Source organism: Ursus arctos, unplaced genomic scaffold (assembly GCF_023065955.2).
Source record: "Ursus arctos isolate Adak ecotype North America unplaced genomic scaffold, UrsArc2.0 scaffold_1, whole genome shotgun sequence".
NCBI lineage: Eukaryota > Metazoa > Chordata > Mammalia > Carnivora > Ursidae > Ursus > Ursus arctos.
Window position 1 is genome coordinate 84,274,799 of NW_026622763.1, and position 25,429 is coordinate 84,300,227.

At 38.9% G+C, this 25,429-nt stretch overlaps 1 protein-coding gene across 2 annotated transcripts in view; it reads left to right on the forward strand.

Moving 5' to 3' along the window:
• Positions 1–24,560, forward strand: part of CPS1 (carbamoyl-phosphate synthase 1) — a 120,800-nt gene extending 96,240 nt beyond the window's left edge. Inside the window, exons 29-38 of one of the 2 annotated variants that reach the window (XM_026492031.4) lie at positions 997–1,074; positions 3,591–3,698; positions 5,328–5,417; positions 6,767–6,937; positions 9,452–9,526; positions 12,185–12,283; positions 20,134–20,193; positions 20,937–21,049; positions 22,591–22,720; positions 23,456–24,560. In XM_026492031.4, coding sequence (XP_026347816.1) covers positions 997–1,074; positions 3,591–3,698; positions 5,328–5,417; positions 6,767–6,937; positions 9,452–9,526; positions 12,185–12,283; positions 20,134–20,193; positions 20,937–21,049; positions 22,591–22,720; positions 23,456–23,554 — 1,023 coding nt within the window. In that variant the 3' untranslated portion in view covers positions 23,555–24,560. Of the gene's footprint in view, positions 1–996; positions 1,075–3,590; positions 3,699–5,327; positions 5,418–6,766; positions 6,938–9,451; positions 9,527–12,184; positions 12,284–20,133; positions 20,194–20,936; positions 21,050–22,590 lie in introns of both variants that reach the window. The other variant, XM_057304518.1, reaches the window with a different exon arrangement.
• Positions 24,561–25,429: the final 869 nt, after the last annotated feature.

Here is a 25,429-nt window from a genome sequence, read left to right on the forward strand (position 1 = left end):
TTAACACATGCATGAGATGAGCTCCATGACAGTGGCCAGAAGGGGCTTGTGTTCAGAGGAAAAGGAGATGTCTAGAGAAGGTTTAGAGAAGCAGGTAGATTTTGTGCCAGGTCTTGAAGTGCGAGTTGAGACTTGAATGAGAGAGCTGAGGAAAGAAAGTGGAGTGCGTGTGGGGGAGAGAGACATAGACACAGGGAAAAGCAGGGTCTGGTAAGAAAGCAAGTGGTGCGGGTTGCTAGTGGCCGGGGCTTCGAGGAGAAGAGATGCCTGAACCCTGAAGCTCTTCAGTCAACCGCTTCATTTCATCTGGAAAAAACAAGCAATGGTCCAGGTGTGGAGGGCATCACTGCACTGGCATGAAGGAGCTGAGCGTGGGGAGAACTTCGAGAAGGAAAAGGGGCTAAAACAGCAGAGAAAGGAAGGAAATTTTAAGATTAATAAAGAGAAATGCTGCAAATGCCGTGCTTTAGAAATGGTTTAAGACATGTCGATTCCAAGGAATGGATTCCATCTTTGACCTAACAAAATCCAAACAAAATGAGATTCTCCTCCTAATTTCTTTCATAGTCTCCTGGAGAGAACTGACTTAACAAATTGCAGCTTGGAAAAGATGAGTGTAGGAAGGGAGAAAGAACTCGAACCAAGAAAAATATAGTTATAAATAAAATAGAGAGCTATTCATAACTCCCCCATTAGACCCTCTTTTTAGCCCCCTCTTTCCTCTCACTCACTTAAAGGTCTATATTTGACATTTCAGCACTCACATTCAGTTGACTGAGTACTCACGATTGAAGAAAGACCCTCTCTGCCTCACTGAGAGTGGAGAATGGCCTTGTTCTCACCCAACAAATTGGCTAATGAGTTTGTGTAGTGTGTTGAGCATTAAGGTCTTTGCAAGTATTACACTGGGATGTACTGAAGGTATGCAATTTTTACTTCACACTATATACACAATGTCAGCTAAGGACTCTGCGCTTCTGTTTTCCTTGATGACAGGAACACCCAGTGGTGCTGACAAAATTTATTGAGGGAGCCCGGGAAGTGGAAATGGATGCTGTTGGCAAAGATGGAAGAGTGAGTGCTTTATCCCCACCTCCCAGATCCCTGCCTTCCCATCATGTTTCTTTCTTTTCCCCGCCTTGGCAGTTTTGAAACACCCCAGATTAGAGGTCATGATTTCTACAAAACAGGTCTCTAAAAATAGTGAACGAGTTGCTCAGTCCAAAAAATTTTCAAATTCACTGACAACTTACTTGATGTGTCATGGGTATCATATATCCTGTGTGTCATACTGTTAGAATTTCTCTTTGATGATATTCAAAATTAATTATCATCCTGTACTCATCATTCTTCTTGAGTAGATTTTTCTCTCTCATTTTCTTTTGTCTGTGGGTTTCCTTTTGTGTTTCAATGGGTATTATGAAAACATCCAATACTTGTCTTTCTGAAGTTCCTAACTGAATCCCTACTTTTTCTCCTCTTGATTTCCCAGCCTCCACTGTTTTATTGCATTAATAAAGACAAAACTAAACAAAGTAGGGTGGATAAGGATAATAACATAAAATTAGCTTACCAAATCACATCTTGTATTGCTCGTACAATGAATGCCTCCAACTTCAGGGAAAAATGAAAATGTGAAGAATGCTTTCCTTTAGCTTACTAGTTGTATTAATAAGGCATTTATGATTTATCTTGAAATATAGGGAGTTATGTTTTAGGGAGTCCGTGTCATTTTATTTCCTTTAATGAAAAATTTTAAAAAACTGTCCTTCATTTTCTACTTTGTAGATATTTCAAAACACTACTGAAAATATTATCTTTTTGGCTTTTTTGTCTTCCAGGTTAACAGTTCAAAGTAAAGTTGTTTACATACACACACACACACACACACACACACACACACACACACAGAGAACAGTGATGACTTCTTACTACAGAATCATAAATCCTGAGTTTAAGCACCCTTAGAAATCATTTATTTCAACCCCACACCCCAAAGGATGAGAATTTTCTTCACAGCATCCCCAGAAAGTGGTCACTTATTTTCTGTTTAACAACTTTGATTAAACAGAGCACAGAAAGTTGTCAGATTGAAAGATGTCATATATATATATATATATATATATATATATATATATATATATATGAAGTCTGCTTCCTTAGAATTTTTTCATTCCTGATCTTCGGGCCTCCAGAATTGTAGAGCATATGTTTAATCTTTCCTCTTCAACATTTTAAGTATTTGAGACTCAGGAATAAAATGAGAGGATGTGATCATACCAATATCAACGTGGAGAATGTAAGACTAGCCTAGAGACATTTGTGTTTTTTCAAATATAAAGCTGGTCTGCTGGCCCAATTTGGCTCCAACTTGCTAGGATATGCTCTTAATCTAAGCTTCTCTCAGACATCAACCATTGCTCATCATCCTGGACTCCTTCTTTTGGAAATGTTCCAGGTTATTCACATAATTTTTAAATAGTCACACTCAGAAATGGACATAGTACTTCAGCTATATTATGATTTTTTTCAGAGCTCGGTGGGAGTATTACCTCCCCATTTCTAGACACTATAAAAAAATTTGAATGCTTACTATGCACTAAATATCCGTGTCAGACACTGTGTATGTGTTCTCTCTTATCCTTACAAACATTCTATGAGACCGATACCATTGTTAGTACTGCCTTATCAGAAACCAATGCTGAATAGATAAAGTACCTTGCCCAGGTCACAGAGCTCGTAAGTGATGGCAGGAGACTCAAATGTCACTCTGCTTTAAGTCATTTATAAATCCAATAAACAAATTATCTCTGTAATTTATTTAAGTCTTTTACGGTTACCCAATTATTCTCCCCAACTGTCAGCTTTATCATTTCCCAAAGACACACGTACTGTTAGCATTCAGGTTATGGTGATTGAGACCATAAACCTTGGAATGTGACAGATAAGGGCTTCAAATCTGTCTTGGCCATACAGTAGTCACATGCACTTGGGTTATTTCTTCTTATCTCGTCTTAGTTTCCTTACCTGTAAGAGAAGATTTTCTTCTTGCTTCCCCTTCTTTCTCAAATTTCAACTTAAAAGTCTCTTGCTCTAGATCTTAAGACTTCTTTCTGGTCCACCTAAGTTTTAAATGCACCTTGCTAGATATTTACCTCACCCATCTTTTCTTTTCCAGTGTCTAAAACCTAACCTGGAAGGAAAAAATAAAGATCACTCCAGTGCCTCCCAAATGCTTTAGTTTCCTATTTGTTCTTAAGTCAACATGGGTCAATTCAGTTGTCTTCTTCTCCTGAATCTTACCCATTCTAATCAACGGAAGGGGGAGGTCAGCTCAGCCACTGTCAGCTGCCCCCGGGGGCAGTCTGTCACTGCATAGGGAGGAGGCGAAGGCCATGTGCAGGGCTTTATGTGGTCCTCTCACCAAGGACTCCTCAAAGGGACAGGTCAATGCTCCAGGCATCTGTTAGAATGCACTGGAGGGGGGGGTGAAGGGGTGGGGGGGGCAGTGAGGGGGAGATGGGCGGGGAGGTAGTAGCTGCATTGAAGTAGGTGCCTGACAACTCTTTTTAAAATCTTCTCTTGGCCAGGTTATCTCCCATGCCATTTCTGAACATGTGGAAGACGCAGGTGTCCACTCAGGAGATGCCACTCTAATGCTGCCCACACAAACCGTCAGCCAAGGAGCCATTGAAAAGGTCATCATTGATCAAGAAAAGTGGAAGGGGCAAAAGCAAAGATAAAAACAATTTTTCTAACTAGGTAGCAATGTAGGACATGCCGCAGGTGAAGTGTTATTATGAGGGGAACTTTCTTGCTCTGAGTCTGCTGGGTATTTTAGAGAAAACAATTTCCTTCCTGCCCTTTTGAGCCACTTGGTTGTATGCTAGTGTGGTGGTTCTTGAACCTTAGTGGTGGTAACAACCTGGGGAACTTGCTAAAATCTACAGATTGCTGGACTCCATCCCCAGTTTCGGATTCAGTAGTTCTGAGCAGGGCCCCCAAAATTTGCATTTTTGACAAGTCCCCAAGTGATGTTGTTGCTCTTGATCTGGGGACCCCATTTGGACAACACTGCTGCAGATGATTCTAATGTTTGAGAGCCACTTAGGTGAGCAGCATATAAACCTATGCTTCTCAATTAGAAGCGGGTATACAGCAGACACGTAGGAAACTTCTGGAACCTATGTTTTCAGTATCCACCTTTACCCTCATCTCAAACCAGCACTTTCTGATATGTCTCTTTCAACCTCTCTTTTGGAATCATTGCCTTAAAGACCTTCCCAAGAATGATGCCTCAGTATTCAGTATGCACTGCTAGGCAGTCTCAGAGACCATCATCTTAAATAATTCACGTGGATGTTCCTTTACTCTTTAGGTCTGTTAGGTCAGGCTTGGCTTTTTCAGTGAGCCTTACCAATAATCCTGCCATCCGAATCTAGGTAGGCCTGTCTGGCTGGCTGTACATTGGGCTGGATTCTGAAGGTCTTACCTTGTTCTAGATGTGAAGGTAGCAGGATATGTCGTAACACCAGCTGCCTAAGAGAACAACATCCCTGGATTTGAAGTGTGCTTTAGTTGATCACGTTGGTATAAATGACCTCAAGAACTCAGATTTTTCCAAATCTCTCAGAGTTTGATGTGCCGTGGACTCTACTCCCTTTTATAACCAATTAAGTTGCCGAATCACTCTTGTAAAAGTAATGAATGAGGAGCTCTTGTTTCCCGCTGTCAGAGGCCCCTCATTGTATGGGTACCTTCTGGCTCCGGTTGGATGTAGGGATTTGTATATATAACATGCAGAACCTCCCGGCAAGGAAACATCATTTCTTTCTGACCATTATATCTACCCAGGTAGAGTCCAGGGCAGCAGAAAAGCACATCAAAGCAGTCTCTCTGGTCACTTTGCAGTGCCGAGTCGTTTCCGGGCCTGCTCTTCTCAGCAGTAGGTCATGCGATCGATGGGAAGTTTGGACTGCTTCAGCACCTGGGCTGAAAGACTTCCATTTAGCCCTCTGAGTAAAACCAGAGTATACAACGGCAGGTAGATAGGGACATTTGGCAGAAAGATACTTTTGTAAAGTTATTTGTTCTTTTCCTTGCTAGTCTGTTATGAATATTTAGTACGTATTATTATTTTGTTGATAGATACCTGCTAGTGGCTTCTATTGTTATTTTTCTTATTGCCATTATGACTGTTATTATTATTAGTGGAGGTGTAGCTCTCTGTCAAGAGTAATTAAAGAAATCTAAGTTTGAGGTGTTTTCTTTGCGTTTTCTCACCAAGGTATGCTCTTTAGCGCTGTGTCATTGTCCTTTTGATCTAGGTGAAGGATGCTACCCGGAAGATTGCAAAGGCTTTTGCCATCTCTGGCCCATTCAACGTCCAGTTTCTTGTCAAAGGAAATGATGTCTTGGTAAGAAATGCCAAGGTGCTTGAGAGGACACCGCGCTGTGTTAGGTGATGTTGGTTTGCGTCCCTCTGGTAATCTTCTCTGTGAGCACAGACGGAGCAGCTGAGACTCCTGCAGCTGTTCGTGTCTGAGCGTGGGGTGTTGCACAGTACATAATGCCTGCCTTGTTTGAAGACAGAGGCCCTTGGTGGCACTGCCATGTCAGTCACAGTCATGTGAAGCACTCTGATCCACTGAAAGGAGGATCGCTGTCTGCCATCTGCAGTATAGTATAGATGTACACAACGTATGACTATTGTACCTATTCAGATTACTTTATGATGGTCACTATAGTGACTAGTAATCATACATTGTATACATTGAAGGTTTAGATACTATTTACATACAAAAAAACGTTAAATCAGCTAAGCTAGTCGTAATTAATTTAGTCTATTTAATGTAACCAATCAGTAACCAGTATTGGTTCAGCAGCCTCTACTACGTGAAATCATATGGTGGCAATAAAGTCGTATAAACCACAGTCTTTGCTCTCGAAGATACTCAGTTTGGTGAGGACTGGGAAGATGACTTTGTAGACAACTGTTAACATAAGTTAGAATATAATAGCTGCTGGGAGGAATGTACAAATACATGGTATTGGAGTCACAGAACAGAGAGAGCATATCTACGAGCGTGTGTGTGTGTGCGTGTGTACACATACATGTGCATGTGTGTGCCTGAGCATGTATTTGCGTGTCGTATACCTGGTTTGGGGTGGGTTTCAAGGGAGATTTTGTATTTTAAGCTGGATCTTAAAGAATGACTGGGATTTTGATAAATAAAGGAAGGTAGAGAGGACATTACACATAGAACATCTAAGAGAAAATTCGGCACGTTTTAGGAGAGAACGACTAGCTCAGTTTAGCAAGATCATTTTTCTAGGGAAATAATGCAAGGCAAACTTGGAAAGTAAAATTGGGGTCAGGGAAACGGTACAAGATAACATAGATATATCGAGGCAAGAGAATAGGAAGCCTTCAAGGACTGGACTTTCATCTGATGGCCCGTGGAAACCCCATGAAGGCTTTTCAGTAGGGATGTGGCATTATCTGAGTTCTGCATTAAAATCTATCAGCCATGTGTGGGGATGAAATTGTGGAAAGTGGATGGAAGAAAGTCAGAATTCAGAGATACCAACTAAAAAGAAACTGGTTAGCAAAAGTGCAAGCAGTGGGAGAGAAGGAAGGGGCTGGCAGAAGAAGAGCTGGCCCCAGTGACAAACAGCAAGAACTCAGGTGACAGCGAGACTATTAGTACGTTGTCACTGGCTCTCACCATCCTTTCTCTTTTTTTAAATTTTGTTATCTGTCCAGGTGATTGAGTGCAACCTGAGAGCTTCTCGATCCTTCCCCTTTGTTTCCAAGACACTGGGGGTAGACTTCATTGATGTGGCCACCAAGGTGATGATTGGAGAGAGCATTGATGAGAAACCTCTTCCCACATTGGACCATCCCATAATTCCTGCTGACTATGTTGCAATTAAGGTAACATTTAAAAAAATCTATTAGTCATTTTTTTTAAGTTTCAAGGAAATTAAAGGAACAGTTTTTCATCAAAAATAATCATGAGGGTCACCTGGATAGCTCAGTTGGTTAAGCGCCTGCCTTTGGCTCAGGTCATGATCTCAGGGTCCTGGGATCAAGTCCTGCACTGGGCTTCTTGCTCATCAGAGAGCCTGCTTCTCCCTCTGCCTGCTGCTCCCCCTGCTTTTCTCTCTCTCTCACACACAAATAAATTAATAAAATCTTTAAAAAAATAATCTTGGGGGTGCCTGGCTGGCTCAGTCAGTAGTAGAGCATGTGACTTGATCTGGGGGTCATGAGTTCAAGCCCCACATTGGGGGCTTACTTGAAAAAACTTAAAAAAAAATAGTAAAAAAAATTTTTTTGATATTTCATGCACCTTCTAACTAAAGTGCTGGACTAGGGATTTACGATGTTTCCTTTGAATAATGCACAAAGGCACTTTATATGACTTTTTATCCATTTCAAAAATAACAAAAAAACATTTAGAATCACATAACTTCAAAACCAACTAGCTGAGTCAATTGTAAGCTATATGCATGTGACTGATGCATGGTGGTGTCGGTTTAGTTGGTAAACAGAAATTCTGGATATACTTCGTTGAGATAAGGCTTGAATTGTGCCCCTTTGGAATTGTGCCAACACTTCAGGAATGCATGGATCTTGTAAAAGTGTTACCCTGCGGTGTCGCTTAAATTCTAACTACCTTGGCCACCTTGCTCAGATCCTATTTCTTCAGCAGCACAATTTTTCCACTTGAAGAGTTGAAATAGCGGCTGCTATTCACGGTGGTGCCATGAAGGAAATGACATTGATGGCACCTTTATGAAGACTGACCAGAAAAGTTTAAGATTTGCTCACTAATTTCCAATACAGATGTATATTTCTGATACTACCGTAATCATAAAGCCATCGTGCTCTTCTCGCTGCCTCAGTATATCCATGCACAGAGTATAATTATGATCTTTAACTACTTCATGGGGCAAGCATGAGGATTCATGAGATACTATATAAATAAATTTGAATATTTTAGAGAAAGCATAAGATGGAATCAGTTTATATTGTGTGATGTATTTATGTGACATTATATATTTTGGATGCCTTCAAAAGATTTCCATTCCTATTTATACTCGTGACCTCAATCATAATTGTATTATAGCTGAGACTTTTATAGTGGCAGCTTTAAGTTAAAGCTATAAATAAAAAAAATTATCTATCTTGTTTAACTTAATAATTTAGGATGACTTGGATTTTATAGGGCATTGAGATGGAATGTCACTTGTTATATTGGGGAAGGGTGGCACTTTATTCCTTGAGACTACAACACAACATAAATTGTTAAAGCTTTCAGTGGGAATTATACATAGGTAAAAAAAATACACAGGATTTCTTTGTTTGAGACCAATATGCAGAAGGCCCTGAAAAATATTTTCCACTGGAAATTCTATGTACACATTTCAAATTCATGTTTCTGAATTCATAGACACAGAAATATATACACACATATATGTGTATGAAACAATAGCCAACTAAAAACAGTATTGATGGATAGATATGCATTTTTCAAAATGCACTGTATCTTCCAGTTTATTTCTTTCCTAGTTATCATTGTATATGAATCTTGACTTTTTGAAAAAGAACGACTTCTTTATAGTTAGTCTTAACATAGAGCTCATGAGGTGGGTGGACATCCACAGATGAGAGCACAGAAAAGCGAGAGTGCAGAAATGTATGGTAACTTGACTAAGGATGACCTCATGAAATGACCCCGAGCTAGAACTCCAAGGATCACTTCGAAGGGTGCCAGGATCAAGGAAGAAGAGTCCACACTGGACAAACGGAGAGATGCGAGAAACAAGCATTTGGTTTTTCATGAATCGCACTGATAAAATAAATGAAGAAGAAACGCTCCTCTCTATGTTCTAGTTCACATGGAAGTTCTGGGCAAAAGTGTTCCCAAGCAGAATGTTTTTCAAAGCTTTTTAAGAGGTGTCAACAACAGTTTAATGTCTCAGAAGTCAGCTTACAGACAGACATTTCTGGCATGGTTGCCTGTTCCAAGTTCAAATGATCAGAAAAAGAAGAGGAATGTTTCCAAAGCCTACCAAGAAAAAAATGTGTTTGAACTCTGTGCTTGGGGAGACCAGTGCCCAGTAGACTTTGTTTGAAATCACTCCAATAAGAATATGTGTAGGCCAGATTAGAAACACTGGCCTAGACTGGTCACAGGGGCCCTATTTACAGAAATAATTTGTGATTATTTAACCCAAGTTTTTGGCCAAGAGCTCAAGAAATTCTTGGAACAGAGTTTTAAAGCTATTTTTCAAGTCAGATGCTTGAACCAAAGAGATTTTTTATGTGTCTACCATAGCCTAAATGAATCCTGTGAGAGATGGTTCACTAAATATATTTATCCTCTCTTATTCCTTTTATACCTTTCTCTCACATATTTTTCCTCCCCATTATTTCTGACAGGCTCCAATGTTTTCCTGGCCCCGGTTGAGGGATGCTGACCCCATTCTGCGTTGTGAGATGGCTTCCACCGGAGAGGTAACTAGTTAATGGTCCATGAACGCTTTCATTAAATCTACTTTGAAATCTATGGTTTTATGATCTGAGTATAATACAGTAAGTAAGTTATTAAGTATTAAGGGGGAACACAAACTTCTGTTATCAGAGTAAGTCTGAAAGGAGGATTAAGGATTTTGAACTAAAGAAAAATCTTATACTTTTGTGGACCAGAGTCTAAATTTTCACTTATATTTAACTTGTGAATCTAATGTATGTGTTCCTAATTCATTTCCACATTACACATTGAGAACAGCTTCCAAAATATTTCCTTAGAAGTCTAAGTAAATATCTCCTGGGTCTTTCTGCTTTATTTTCAGTTTTCATTTCAAGGTCTCTTTATAACAGCACTTCCCACCCCCACTCCCCTCAACCTCTTGCTACTGTGAAATTAAATCATTGGATTTTTACTAGCAGTATGTAGAATGACTGTACAGCATTAGAAAGATCATGGACCTAAACATTGTGGAATCTGCAGATAAATGCAAAATCCCCAAACAACTTTCAAAGCAACGTCAACCTCCTGGGGATTATCTGAAACCTATAATGGGATTGGCCACTGGATGTCCCTCTTCACTTGTATTGGAACTCTTGTCAGCTGAAGGTTTCTTTAAGAATGTGAACTGTGTTTCTTGTAGAGAGCTGTCAGATTCTAGAAAGTTCCCTACATGTCAGTGTCAGGACATTTTATGAATCACCCAGCCCTTGACAGACTTACTAGATACAACCTTCAGATTCTCATCAGTGCACATCAGAGTGGCAACATCGGACTGTGAGGCATCATTGTTTCCTCTTGCTATTAAGGAACACCTGAAAGGGGAAAATATTTAATTACAATAAATATGTGATGTTTTATGTGGTTGCCTGGTTACAAGCAACATCTGTGATGAGAAGTCAAGTGAGACAGGAAGGCAGGCAGTGAGGAATAAATGGCTATCTTGTTTGTATTTGGATTGACGATTGCCTTCTCTTAGCTGCTTTGCTGCTGCTTTTAATTTAATAGGCGAGAAAACCTAGCTTTAAAACGAGGGGCCTACATTACGGTTCTCCGCTGTTTAAGGAAATGCTCTTCAGGTTCCACTTGATCTCGTGGTCACTTGGTAGCAGGGCTGTTTTCAGCATATCCAGGGTTCAGATCAGGGAGAGATCGGTTTTCCTTTGTGCTGTTTTCTCTAGTGTGGTAAACTTGTTTGCACTGCCTATGCCCATTCTGCCTCCAGACATACATTATTGGGGTTGTTGAAATATGAAAATATGAAGGAATTAGAAGCTCAGCTCACCTTTGTTGTGATATTTTTCAGAAGTATAGAGTTAATTCTTCTTCCATTATTAGAGTCATACTTCCAGGTGTCACTGAGTGTGATGTTACAAGATCTGTTTCATAACTGAAATCAGAATAATAATTCTAGCTTAGGTGAAATCTCTTTGAAGAGACATTGTCAGTGTTCAAATGGCTTGTTGTGGTGTTGAATAAACCTTTACCTTTTGATCTAGGTAAGGGCTATTTTATTTTTTTAGTGGCAAGGTGGGGATGTTAGTCCTGAGCTTACTGGACTATCTGACTGTTTTCTATGTTTTTTGTAGAAAACTGCTGAAACCTTCTGTGTGTTGTTGTATCTGCTTTTATGGTGGGATTGCCTGGTCCTGTCAGTAAAATTCGGGTTTCATTAACTGAGGTTGATATTACCTAGGCTAGTTGGCCATTAATGGACCAAAGAAAGCGCTCACTATAGAGTGAAAAGCAGCACGTAACGGTGGTTGGCTGAAGGTCATAGTCATGAGAACGTCCCTTTCACAATAAGGGAGTCATTTGCTTAAAGAATGAATTTAGCCATCAGTGTTATTTACTATAATGGTGGTTCTGTACCTGTGCCAAATGATGACCTGCGTGGCAGGATCTGTTCCCATCATGCTCAAATAGACCACTCGTTCTATAGTTACGGGGGCCATTTGACTTGTCGTTATCTAGTAGCACAATTACCCTAGCTGAAACTTCTGTGTATTCCAACAGTATGTGATAGTTTGGAATGGGGTTTGTTGTTTTTGTTTTTGTTTTTTGTTTTACATATGGCTGTGGTATTCAGAACTAGTAGCAGGGTATTTGGTTCATTTTATGAAAATTATTTAAAAGGAAAAAGGTCCTTGATATTTTCATGGATTTATTGAATTTCTCAGAAGGCTTTCTCATAAGCTGTACAAAATGACTCCTAACCAATTGATCAGCAGTTATGCATTTGTGCTACTGACCCATGAATTCACGCACTGTGGCATCGCATATGTAACATATACCGTTATTTAAACATTAAGTCATATTAACATTTGGTAACTCACCACATTATGGACCAGAAGCTGTGATTTGTATCCAAATAACTCACAGTAGAATCCAGTTATGTTGCTCCATGGAGTGTTGTTGGATAGAGAAAGAATGGCTTATCATTCATTATGCTTAATTAAAAACATAAGATACATCTGCCCTGGCTGGCTTTTTAATCCCAGGATTCAGACTGCATGGTCTTTGGGCAACTCAATAAAATCTAGCAAGTACGAGTAAAGTGCTTTCCATTTGTATTTGTTTATCGGTGAGAGCTGTTGACTAGTATTTGCTTCTTTTTATTTTATTTTTTAATTTATTCTAAACAGGTGGCTTGCTTTGGTGAAGGTATTCACACAGCTTTCCTAAAGGCAATGCTTTCCACAGGGTTTAAGATACCCCAGAAGGGCATCCTGATTGGAATCCAGGTAAGTAATGTGTGGTTGCATGCATGCCCCTGGGCACGTGCTAGGAGTGGCTGAGAAAGGACCTTAATTGTGGTATAAAAGAGGGGAGATTTGTTGTAAGCTCCACTAAAGAGAACAACAACTAATAGAAAAAAGTGGACGTTTGTTCTCTATATATTCCCTGAGTTTTGCTTTTTCCATTGCAGCAATCAATACAAATAAGTGAATAAATAAAACGAACAGAAAGAAAAAGTCTCTAGTGAAAAGGCTATTTGTTCTGAAAAGGATTTAGGATGCCTTAAACAGGAATTTCTTCTATTTCTTGGTTATATCTTTTCTCTGTGCTCTCCTCTTAGTTCTTCCTCCTTAGCCCCTGAACATATGCTTTCCATAAAGTTGGGTCTCACCTCTTCTTTCTCTCTGTCTCTGTTTCTGTCTATCTCTTGACTTTCCCCTTTGCCAGCTCATGTCTGTGGTATCCACTGTCCTATCCCTAACTGTCACCTTGAAATCTTCATCCTTCGTCATCCCATATTTCCAAGCATCTGCTGGAGACCTCTATCTGGCTGTCTCAAATACAACACATCCCAGCTGAAGCTATATGATCCCTTCCTGAACTCTTTTCTTTCCTTCCTTACCTTCACTCATTCACATTTCAATTTCTACTACAGAACTTCCACAACTTATGGTGGCGTGATGCCTCAATAAACTTATCAAAAGTTGAAAATATCAGAAGTCAAAAATGCGTTTAACATACCTACCCTACCAAGCATCATGGCTTAGCATAGCCTACCTTAAATGTGCTCAGAACACTTTATGTCAGGCAACAGTGGGACAAAATCGTCTAATACAAAGCCTGTTTATAATAAAGTATTACATAGCTCATGTAATGTATTGAATACTGTACTGAAAGCCCATGTTACAACAGAGCATCCTACCACATATCACTAGCCTAGGAAAAGATCAAAATTCAAAATTCGAAGTACAGTTGGTACTGACTGTGTATTGCTTTCACTATTGTAAAATTGAGATTGTTCAAGTCGAGGACCATTTGTAAACGTCAAAGATCCAAAGCTTAAGAAGACACAGGCATTACTTGAAGGATTTTTTCACTCCAGGATTGATTGAAAGTTCTTGAAGGGAAGTAGCTTAATGGGCTTAAGAAAGTTAGCAGAGCCCACAGTATACTGGGGAGGTTCTTGAATATCATTATTTGGTAAGTCTTCTAAGTCAAAGCAAGGTGAAATAATTGTGAGAGAATACCTTTATACAATGAAAAGGGCATTATTGGTTATTATTGCATATCAAATGGAAATCTTAGGGCAAAAAGGTAGTCAGGAAACCTCTATTACCCCTTGGAATAATTATTGCAAGAATGTACAGACTGTTCTGTTTATAGATTTCCTGAAACATACTAAATGCTTTCCACCTGGTCATTCACTTACATTTAAGATTAGTAATTCTTGGGTCCTATAAAAACAATAGATGGTCTTAGATATCACCCCTGCTGTACTTTTAATAAGCTCAAACCCTGCATGGTTACATAAAAATCAGTAAAAATATAATTAGAGCAGTACCAGGTATTCTCAAGCCTGTGGGTGATGATTATAGATACCATCTCATTAGGGTGTCTTAATATCAGCAAATTAGACTCTGGAGACTGGGTGGGTAATGGCTTTGGAGAAGTTTCTGCAAAGAGCAACTGGGAATTTTGCTTCATAAAGGTGCCAAAAGGGAGATGGAGAACAGTTAGAGCAGAGGCTAACAAGATGATGCAATTGTGAAGCTTAATGGCAGTTTGGAGACACATCACACCATATGAGAGACTCAGCATGTTATAAATGAGTATTAAGTATTATTAAGTCACAAGTATGAGACTATTTGTCCAACTTCTAGTAACGGCTTAAAGTTTAATGTGAGACCTGGGGGCATTCAAGAGGAGACTGTGCCCTTAGTTCCCGTCTTCACAACTAATCATAATAGTGCTAACATTTTAAAATACCAGTTTAAGAAGGCAGTGATGTATAAAATTGTGCCTTGTTTGGTTCTAGTGCTGCAGGAAATATTAAGCAAAAATTAATTCGATCCCTATGAAGTATTTGTGTGATTTTGGCATCAGTGAACAGAATTTTTTGCTTTATGGGTAGGAAAAAAAAAGAGGGTTTTGTAGGGTAAAAAAAGTTTTCTTAAAGGAAGGAGGTTCTGCCCACTGAAGTTTTATCTTTCAGTACATTCTTTTTTAAAGAGATCAGTATTGCAGCAGCTACATGAGTTCTTGCAAAGAATTTTTTACTTGCGTGTAAGTGCACAATGTTAGGGCTTCAGATATGTGTCTATTTTAATTACAAAGTTAAAAAAGTATATTTAAAGAAATGTTTAAGGGATACCTGCCTGGCTCAGTCGGTTAAGCGTCTGCCTTTGCTCAGGTCATGATCCCAGGGTCCTGGGATCGAGTTCCGCATCAGGCTCCTTGCTCAGCGGGGAGCCTACTGTTCCCTCTGCCTGCTGCTTCCCTGCTTGTGCTCTCTCCCTCTCACTCTCTCTCTGGCAAATAAATAAATAAAATCTTTTAAAAAATGAAGAAATGTTTAATATAAAATTATATTTAATTAAATATTAGTAGCTGTGGTAGAATTGATCAGCAGAAGATGGACAAGAGTCACTTTCTGACCACTCAGTGTGGGTGGCAAGGAAGAGCTGCCACTCCCAGCAGTTCAAGGACAGTCTCTGTTACCATCTGGTGGATTTTCACTGACAGTGACTTTTAAAAACGCGTCATAAATTTAACTGAACAACATGACAGGATATACTAACTGGAGCGTTAATAGTTAGAAAACTCACTGGGTATCTTCCTAGATAGCATGGGGCCAAATCTAACCCCAACCTTTTACCTAGGCTTCCTAGAAACTGTGGACAAAATAATTAAGGTTCCATATTTCATTTTATTTAACATGATTCAGTGTGGTCAGAATAATTCATGTAAACTCATTCAAATATATAAAGTCAGAAGTGAGAACGACCTAAAAAAGTACTCCTGATATATAAATGGGCATTAGGGCCAGTAAATACAAAGGAACACATTTAGTTGAGTTCTTGAGTGAAGTTCTAAAAAAGAAATCCAACACTGCATTTTGATTTCTTAAGATAATCATTCATTTAGCCTGATGCCGTGTAGACTTCACGCACAGATGAGCGCTGGAAGCCAGCACCACTGCGATTCTTATTATTGCTTTATTATTCCTTCACGAAGAAGTGAGGAAGCTAGTCAGGGCCTGTCCCATTTATTTGAGGGAAAGGCCTTTTCTGTATCTCCCCACCTTGACCCAGCTTCCTGCTGTGAACACAGGGATTTAATTGAAGATACCTTAACTCATTCATTCTCACAACCAGGTTACAGGAGAAAACTGGGGGAAAAGAGAAATTATGGAGGAGAGGTAAAAGTGACTCTGATCCAGGAAACTTTTTTTTTTCTTATTTTTGGTAGTTTAACACATATTTTAAATAGTAATGTATTACTATCAAGTATCAGCCACTTCTCAACATTTAGTAAATAGAGTCTGTGTGTGTGTGTGTGTGTGTGTGTGTGTGTATGAGGGCACCAACATGCAATTTGTTATACTGCAGTCTTTCTAACCTTTTCTTTCTCTTCTCTTTCCGCCCGTACTCCTTTATACACACAGACCCTCTGTTTCTGCCCTCCCAAAGTTAAATCCTATGGGACAAATCACCTGGGGAATTTGAAATATTCATAACATCAATTGTGTATAACTAGAACTTAGGAGGAAAAAGAAGTCAAGATTTAGATTTTGTCAAAGGATTCTTATCAACTTAACTATTACATGCACTGGGTCTCTAACAAGAGGCTTTCCAGAGGCCTAGATCCTAACGTAAGAAAGGCATAATGTAGGTTTATATGGCAACAAAATCATCTTAGATTTTCCTGCAGTATTTCCAGCCTCCTTTCATCCCATCAGGATTTATTTTTAGGTGCTATGAGTAGGCAATCTTCCTTGTTTTGAAGTTTTCTGGAACACCCTTTAACAATAAATGATTTACTCTAGAGCAGATCAAGAGCACTCACTGTTTTTTCCTGTCTGATTGGGCTATTCAGTGATGTTTGTGGAGTGGCAAGCACCATCCAGACATCTGCGCTTCAGCATTGCTCGGAAACACAAAGCAAGCATTTTATTTGAAAAAGACAACTCCAAGTGACATGAATAACCTTTTATCTTCAATACAGAATCATTAGGAACAACCGTAGAGTTGTCGATGCAGACGTCCCTATGGAGTCCACAGGCACCACACAATATTAACTCGGTTTTCTGTTCTGCAGCCAGAAGTTGGAATAATGTGAAAATGATAATTGGAGGAAATGTATATATTTTTTTTCATTTTTAAAGGACTTTCTTTCTTATAAACATTTTCTAGGAAATAAATCAGCTTGTACTTTTCACCTTTAGTAACAAATGGTTTCTTACCCAGGTATTTTCAATCAGCTATTAAATCTGGGGCTACTCAGATGCAAGCTGACAGCTGTAATTTCTTTTTGTAGAGAGGCTGTTTTATTTGTCACAAGTGTTCAATACATGTTTGATAGAAGTTTATAATGTGGCTATGAAAGCCAACACCCCAGACCAGAAGGCAGAGTGGTTCCCCGGCTGGGAACTGCCAATACTGTCATGTCGGATATTTATCTTTTCCACTTGGGGGACAGCGTTGAAACAGCTCCATAATGAGGTTCTGACTGGTGTCTGCAGGTCTTAGAGGACTTGCTGACTTATTTTACTTTAAAATAGTAAAGAAAAAAATTACGTTCTGGTACTCCTTCCTCAACATTTTTCATTGTGACTTTGGCCAAGGTTAATGGATCTTCACCTCAAATAACAAAATGAGTGAAGGATGGTTCTCCTATTCCCTCTTCCCTCCTACTCCTAAACTTATGTGTGCATCAGAATCACCTGGAGGGTTTTTTAAACTGCAGATTATTGGGAGCCAGTCTCAGAGTTCCTGATTCCACGGATCTGAGGTGGGACCCAAACTTTTATACTTTATTTTATTTTTTTTTAAAGATTTTATTTATTTACTTGAGAGATAGTGACAGAGAGCAGGAGCAGGGAGGAGAGCGAGAAGCAGGCTCCCCGTTGAGCAGGGATACTGATGTGGGGCTCTATCCCAGGACCCTGGGATCATGACCTGAGCCAAAGGCAGATGCTTAACTGACTTAACTGACTTAACTACCCAGGTGCCCCTTAACTTTTATATTTTAAACAAATCCCCAGGTGATGATGATTTCCCAGGGAACCACATTTTGAGAACCACTGTGCTTGTGAAATGATATATTTTTTAAAGATTTATTTATTTATTTTAGAGAGAGAGAGAAAGAGAGAAAGTTTGGGGGGTGAGGGGCAAAGGGAGAGGGAGAGAGAGAACTCAAGCAGGCTCTGAGCTGAGCACAGAGCACCACACAGGGCTCAGTGCCACAACCTGAGATCATGACCTGAGCTGAAACCAAGAGTTAGACGCTTAATCGACTTTGCCTCCCTGGTGCCCCTGAAATGATATTTTAGAAAATGGTTTCAATGTTATGTTATCACATGGCCATATATTATTAGTGACATTTTGCTAGGGGAAAATTTAAGAAATTGAGAATAGTTTGTTCAATACATGATTAATGTATCAGTTAATAAATAAGTTGTTGGACAACTTTATGTTGCATCTTCTAATGTGCTCTGGTGCTTACTTAAACCTAAAATGCCATCTAATTCAGTCCCTTGCTTTCCAAGCAGAATCAAATTTGAAAAGTCATTGTCTTATTCTTCTGCCTAACCTATTCTTAAGGAAACTGCCATATGCCTCATTAAATTGCCCTAATGTCACTGAGTTACTCTGATTTTATACTTATTTATTTCCTTTTTTTAATGTCTAGCCATGAGCTTCTTGCACAAACGGCCCATTTCTTCCTGTTTGGTCCTCAGCAGGAATGGAAAGCTACTATCCTGGGCATGGTTGCAATTTGTGTTCTAGAAGACTGTCCATGAATAACCCCTGAGCCTGCCTGAGCTGAGACTCATCCAGTTGCATTTATCTTTTCTATTTGCCAATAGTTTCCTCTCATAAAACTGCAGTTCTGGGATTGAGAGGGCCTGAATCTGAAAGAATTTTATATTTGAACATAGTCTTTGGAGTCTTTTCCTAGGATTTAGATCTGTTCTCAGAAAGCCTCTGCAAGTAAATATTAGGAGGTTTTATGGGCTGAACATTATCAAAATTGTACAAGGATCTTGATATGTTTTATTATCGCAATTCTTAGTTTCTCTGAGATTCTAAAATAAGATCATCTCCTTGATTTTTTAAGCTGTTATTAATATGGTTTCTAAATAGATTATAAAACATTTACCGAAGTAGCCAAATTATTTCATCTGTTTATAAACTTTTTACAAGGAAAAACAGCCAAAATGTTCAGCCAAAAGGCAGAATAGATATGTTTTTAACTGTGTATGATTTTCATATTCTATTTAGCTCAGTTACTCAAACATTCAAGTTAATAAGGTCAAGGTAAGGGATTAACTTTTGGGTAGGCCACTTAGCCTTTTTTTCTCTCACTGACCACTGTCTTGCAAATACTGACTTGTGGTCACAGGAAGGGGGTAAGTTCAGAATGGGGAAACTCTGGAGACAATGTGCAGGAGTCCAGGGAAAGCAGGACCTGGAAACCAGATGGATCCAGCTGAGGCTCTAGGAAGTTCACGGCAATGGGCTCTAAGAACATATCTGAACAGTGAGATGGAACGTGAGGGAAGCTTGTCTGGAAGTAAAATATATGGGAGGAGGAAGTTTGCTTGTATTTGAAGTATGACGACCAGTAGAGGGAGCTAGGCTTGGAAACTTAGGGTGCAGGGACAGGAATTTAGCCTCTGGGAGGCTGAAAAAACAAACATTTTAATAATAACAATGAATACTTAATGAGAACTATTAATGGACAAGTAACCTTGTACAACAACTAGTAATGGTCTAAGTTCCTATACTGACACTTAAGTAGTGCTTACTTGTAAATTAACTCACTGTATACTCATAACAACCCTTTGACACAGATACTGTTAATATTCCCATTTAACAGATGAGGAAAGTAGATCACAGAGAGGTTAAGTAAGTTGCTCAAGGTCACACAGTTTATTATAGAGTCCAAAGAAATAGATACACTACTATGCTTACTGCCATTTTTAAAAAGGAAAAAAAGAAATGGAGACTCAAAGACATTAACTTTTCTAAGGACACACTAAAAATGAATGGTAACGCCAGGATCTCAAGAGGCAGCTTAGTGACTCCAGAGCCCATTCTTCTACTCTTTACTTTAAAGTTAATGCAAAATTGAGTCCAGAATGGTTAACTTATTGCAGGAAGGTTTGCACAAGCCGCTAGGACAGGGCCCAGTTAGAATTCAGCCATTAGAACCGGTTGAACAGGCGGAACGATCAATAAGGCTGACCTCCTGTTGGACTCCTAACCAAGGTGTCTTTAAATTCTTCCGGACCTGGGGAAGGATCCATGCGGGATGGAGGTGGATCTTAATCTGTGGACAGACTAAGTGGATTAAGTAGGGAGTGGAAGAATTTGACCGCAAGGTGAAAAGTCAGACTGTAGAGAGCAAGACAATGTGGGTGTAATCTTATCTATATCAAGAAATAAGTTTAAGAACTCAGTAGTCACTGTCGAAGGATTAAAGGATGAAACTTGGCACCTTTGAATCTAACGCACCTGGCAACATATGGCGTTGCCTTGGATAATGGCATGAGAGAGTACCATATTGCATGTGACTGAATAAAGAGCAGTATATCTAGAAAGTGAATTTTGTTAAATTCTTTTAATTTCAGCAATCATTCCGTCCCAGATTCCTTGGTGTGGCTGAGCAATTACACAATGAAGGCTTCAAGGTATGTGATATTAATTTTTTTCAAGTGGTTTTCCATAAGCATTGAAATCTATTCACAAAAGAGACTATTAATGAATCTTAAGGAATGAAATAGCTCAAAATATATCTTTTCAACTTGAAAGATTTAACTAACATGATAGGTTCAAAACTTCAATAGAATAAAATTATTAGAAAGACTAGTTTTAAGTTATAACAAAGGTACCATAAACTCCACAGAAGTTGCCAGCTAAAAACTTGGAAAGTTTGGTTTATGCAGAATTGGGACGAAGGTCCAATGTGTTTCCAATATATTTTTCCTTGTTCCTTTTCTTGTTTCCGTATGAAGTCATAGTTTCCAGCTGTTGCAGTTATAGGCAAAACTTCTTTGCCACGAATACCTCCATGCAAAGCCTGGTTCAGTAAAACGAAATGACTCCCAAGGCTCAGAGTGGGCCTGTGGTCATGGGGCTTTGTTGATTTGATAACAGTGAATCCTCAGCCATGAATAATTCTTTATTTTTTTCTTCTACAAAAGCAGTTACAGTTGAGGTTACTAAATTGTTCCTTGGAATATTTTAAAAATACTTAAAGTGCTCATGACTCTGGACAGGGAGTCCAAATCTCTATTCATGGTATTATTGCTTCTCAAATACACCACTTTCTTCTACTTTCTGTTTTAAATGACACATGTGTCCCAGTAGGTTTCTTGGCTCTGTGAAAGCCTTCCCTGTGATACAGTAACTGACTTTTCCATTTTAAATGCAGCTCTTTGCCACGGAAGCCACGTCGGACTGGCTCAATGCCAACAATGTCCCTGCCACCCCAGTGGCATGGCCGTCTCAGGAAGGACAGAATCCCAGCCTCTCTTCCATCAGAAAGTAAGAACTGGGCAGAGTTTTATCCTCCTACGGATAGAGGATTAACTTCGGGAACTAGTCTGATATGAATACTTCACCTTACCCTATTGCAAGTCTTCTAAAAGTCCTCTTAGTCAGGCATTTCAGATGAATAAATCTGTGGATTATAGTGAAGTTTCATTCTTGTGAACTTTGCTGCTACTATAACGTATAATGCCATATGTCTATGTGGCGATACATAGCATCTTTCAAAACATTTTCTAGTTAGGATGCTTTCTTTCCAAGATCTCTGTGATGAGAATCAGAGACATGAAGAATGTAATGCAGCACTTTATATTTTATTTTTTAATTTTTATTTATTTATTTTAAAGATTTTATTTATTCATTTGACAGAGAGAGAGAGACAGCCAGTGAGAGAGGGAACACAGCAGAGGGAGTGGGAGAGGAAGAAGCAGGCTCCCAGCAGAGGAGCCTGATGTGGGACTCGATCCCAGAACGCCGGGATCACGCCCTGAGCTGAAGGCAGAGGCTTAACGACTGAGCCACCCAGGCGCCCCGCACTTTATATTTTACATCAAACTTATATTGCGTATAGATGTGTATATCAAGTGTAAGATTGACCAGCTTGTGTGTCAATAAATCAGTCCAATTTATTGAGCACTTGCTATATGCAGAAGACTATGGTGAGTGCTAGGATAATGCCACCATTGTATTACCTAATGTCCTATTCTCTGATCAGGTTGGTTTTTATGCCTCAGGCTATGTTGTCATTAGATTTGGTAAGACATAGTATTTTGGTGCACCGTGTGAGTCTTTAGGAACTCCATTACATCAACACCTACAGAAGTGTGAGGCACAGGTACATACGAGATAATTCTCAGTTGTTCCAGGATATTACAATCTATTAAGTGGCTACCATTTGTTAGAGCTCTCAAGAAGGCAACCTATAAATCATTATCAAATTTATAAAAGAAGGGCAAATTGTTCAGACCTTAGTGGACTTCCAGTGATCCTATAAGCACTTGGTTAGGACTTTGTAAAATAACAATTAGCATTACTTCGTGCTTTTGACATTTAAATGTCTCCTAGTGTGTGTAGCAGCCCAGCAACAGAATGTGATTTAATTCAAAATCAGGTGATCTGTGTTCTCATACCATTAGCTGAGAGGCACTGGGAAGCAGGCACTGAGGTAAAGTTAATCTGGGAGTTGGGAGTGTGGAGGTGGAATGGACTTCAATACTGGAGAAAAACCTCCTTGTAAAATAAGTAAATACCTATCAAATTACCAATTCTTCTATGGATAGATAGCATTTGAGAAAGAAAAACCTTTCCATTTAATTAGACTGACACCAGAATTCTTTCAAGAACACAGTAAAAAATTATAACCCCCAAATGAGTAATTTGAACGTCTATTTAGGAATAGAGGAGGGCGAGGGGCAGTCAACTCAGTATGGCATTGACTTGAATGGCGTAAGAGAATAATTCCGTTAGTATTTTAAAGACTAATAATAAAATATACATTGCCACCTACAAACTTTTGTTTATTTTGATTGTTCTTCCAGATTGATTAGAGATGGCAGCATTGACCTGGTGATTAACCTCCCCAATAACAACACGAAGTTTGTCCATGATAATTATGTGATTCGGAGGACAGCTGTTGACAGCGGAATTGCTCTCCTCACTAATTTCCAGGTATGTTCTTTTCCTCAAATACAGCTATATGCAGGTTTTTATTTCTGCGCCTCCCTTAAGAGTATTCATCAACATATGCACATCCTTCTTCTCCCCTTCTTGTAACATTCAGAATGAGGAAGAATTTTTAAATAGAATCGAAAATAATGGTGCTATTATGGTAGGTCATGACCTAACTGAGACAGTTGGTGATCAAGCAATTGAGATAATCAAAAGCCACGGATAGCCATGCTCTCTCATTAGCCATGCAATTATCTTTTAAATAAAAAGTGTGGTGTGGCATGGAATAAAGATACAAACTTTTGTTTCTAAATGAAAGCCACCATAAAAGAGCAACAGGTTAATGATAACTGAGGATCCTGGTATAGTGCAAGCACGTGTCCAAGTCACAGAAAATGATTACATGAGGTATGTTTAGTTCCACTTGGCCATGACCCACCAAATTCATCACGGAGAAGAACTGTACTTCAAGACTCAGTTAACTTTCTACCTATCATATTTTTTTTTTCCCTGAGTCAGTTTTAATCCGTGGGGGAGTTAAGAGGCAGGGGTTAGCTTATTCATGGTAAGGTCTGAAATATAGGAGAAAGTCCTGAATAAATAAAAATTTTTGTGTCTTTCCTCACATGTCCCTTTGGAAATTGTGAGCAGAAACTGACCTTTCACTCCCGCTTCATTAAATATTCACTTCCGTGTCATGGGGGGTCACTAAGATTCCTGCCCTTATGTTCTCAGGTGACCAAACTTTTTGCTGAAGCTGTGCAGAAATCTCGCAACGTGGACTCCAAGAGTCTTTTCCACTACAGGCAGTACGGTGCTGGGAAAATGGCATAGAGAAATAAACACCCAGCTCCGGCTGAAATCAACCCAAGCCCCACTGGATGGAAAGGAACCGAGTCCCCAGCCGACTTCCACAGAGACAAATATTGATACCAAACTATTTCAGTTTACTTGGTTAAACCTTCATTTTCTTTTCTTTCACAAACTGTTGTCCGTCACTTTTTACAAACCTTACTTAAACTCCTTCCTAAATAACTTGTCCTATGTGAGAATTCATCTATTTTCTAATGCCTTATTTTCAGTGGGCCAGGCTTACCTACGTGCTTATTTGCAGCTAACATTTTATGGTGCTGATTAACAATGATCAAGGTAGAAAATGTCACTGTTCTATCTCCTGAACTATTACTATACATACTTTCAAGACACTATTATTGCTTTTAAATAGCATTTGCCACACTCAGGACATTTTAACAAGGCAGAATACTATAAAAATTTGTTAAAATGAAATTGTTAAAATTTAATTTATGACCCCCTTCATCATGATGTTTGTATAATGCATCTTTTTGATAATTATTCTCAATTATCTGGCTCACCCAGGAATATCCCTATTCCTTTTCACAGTACTAAATTTGAGAAGTGACAGAGGTCTTTAAAGTATGGATTTCTTTAAAGGACACTGGTTTGCAGTTTTGTGTTTTGGAATATGTCAGCAGATAGTAGATACCGCTGAGATGGTTTTCTGTTCTCGTTTTCCTTTGGATTTTAACCTGAGCCAAGTGAAATCTTCAGATCGGTGCCGTCTCTCCCCACCTCCTCCCCTCCCACCACCAATTTTGGAATAACTTGGAAGTTATGTACACCCCTTCAGATTACGGATTCTGTTGATCTACTGAGCCCCATACTGCGCTATGGATTCCACACATTTTAAGCACAAGGTCCCCATTTCTTCTGCTACAAAAAAAGTCCTTCCTACAGGACAGCCTGTATCACTTTTAAACTTATTGTGTTATTACAAGTGCTCTAATTGTAAACTTTTAAATAAAATGCTATTAAGAGGCAATACATTTGTATTCTTGCATTTATTTTATTTTAACATTGATTTAACTGATTTAACAAAATCAATTCACTTCTCTGATGAAACACTGTTTTAAGCCAAGATTATGTCACTTTTTTTTCTCTAAAAGCCATATAGGATATGAATGAGAAAATTAATATTAAAAATAATGACACCTAGGCTGTTACATTTTTCTTTTTTTTTCTTTTTCCCTCATCTTGTTTATAAGTCTCATTAAAAAATTATTATGTTGTTATATGGTTATATATTGTCTTTGATCTGAATCCTTTCAAATATACACAACCATACACTGAGTAAAGATTGCCACATAGATGTAATAAACTTTTAAACAAATGTCTTACATAACACAGACAAGTACTTGACCCTATCAGAAGCTGATCCATACTGCCAGGTGGAGATAGTGTTAAGGGTCCGGGTGATAACCATATCCCAGAAATGCCACCTAAAATGGGGCTTTGTGAAGGTCCTAAGATAATGATGTCAAAGGTTGTATCAACGTGTAGTCAAGGGATTACCACTTGATATAGATTTACATGACGGCTTTGCAAATTCATTTCCTCCTTCTCTCCTCATTACCACTGTGGTTGAAACATTCATTACTTCTTCCCTTTAATATTATAATAATGTACTCCCTAAGCATCTATTTATTCATTCACCTGAAAATATGTAGTGAGTTTCTGCAATGGTTGGCTTAGGATATACCATGATCCCTCCTATCATTCTAGTACGTTTCTGATACTGTACCACTTATCACCATCACGCCACCATAATAACCAACATCACGGAGCACCTACTATTCCTCAGGCCGTTCTAAACACTTTACATGATTTAACCCACTTAATCCTCTGAATGTC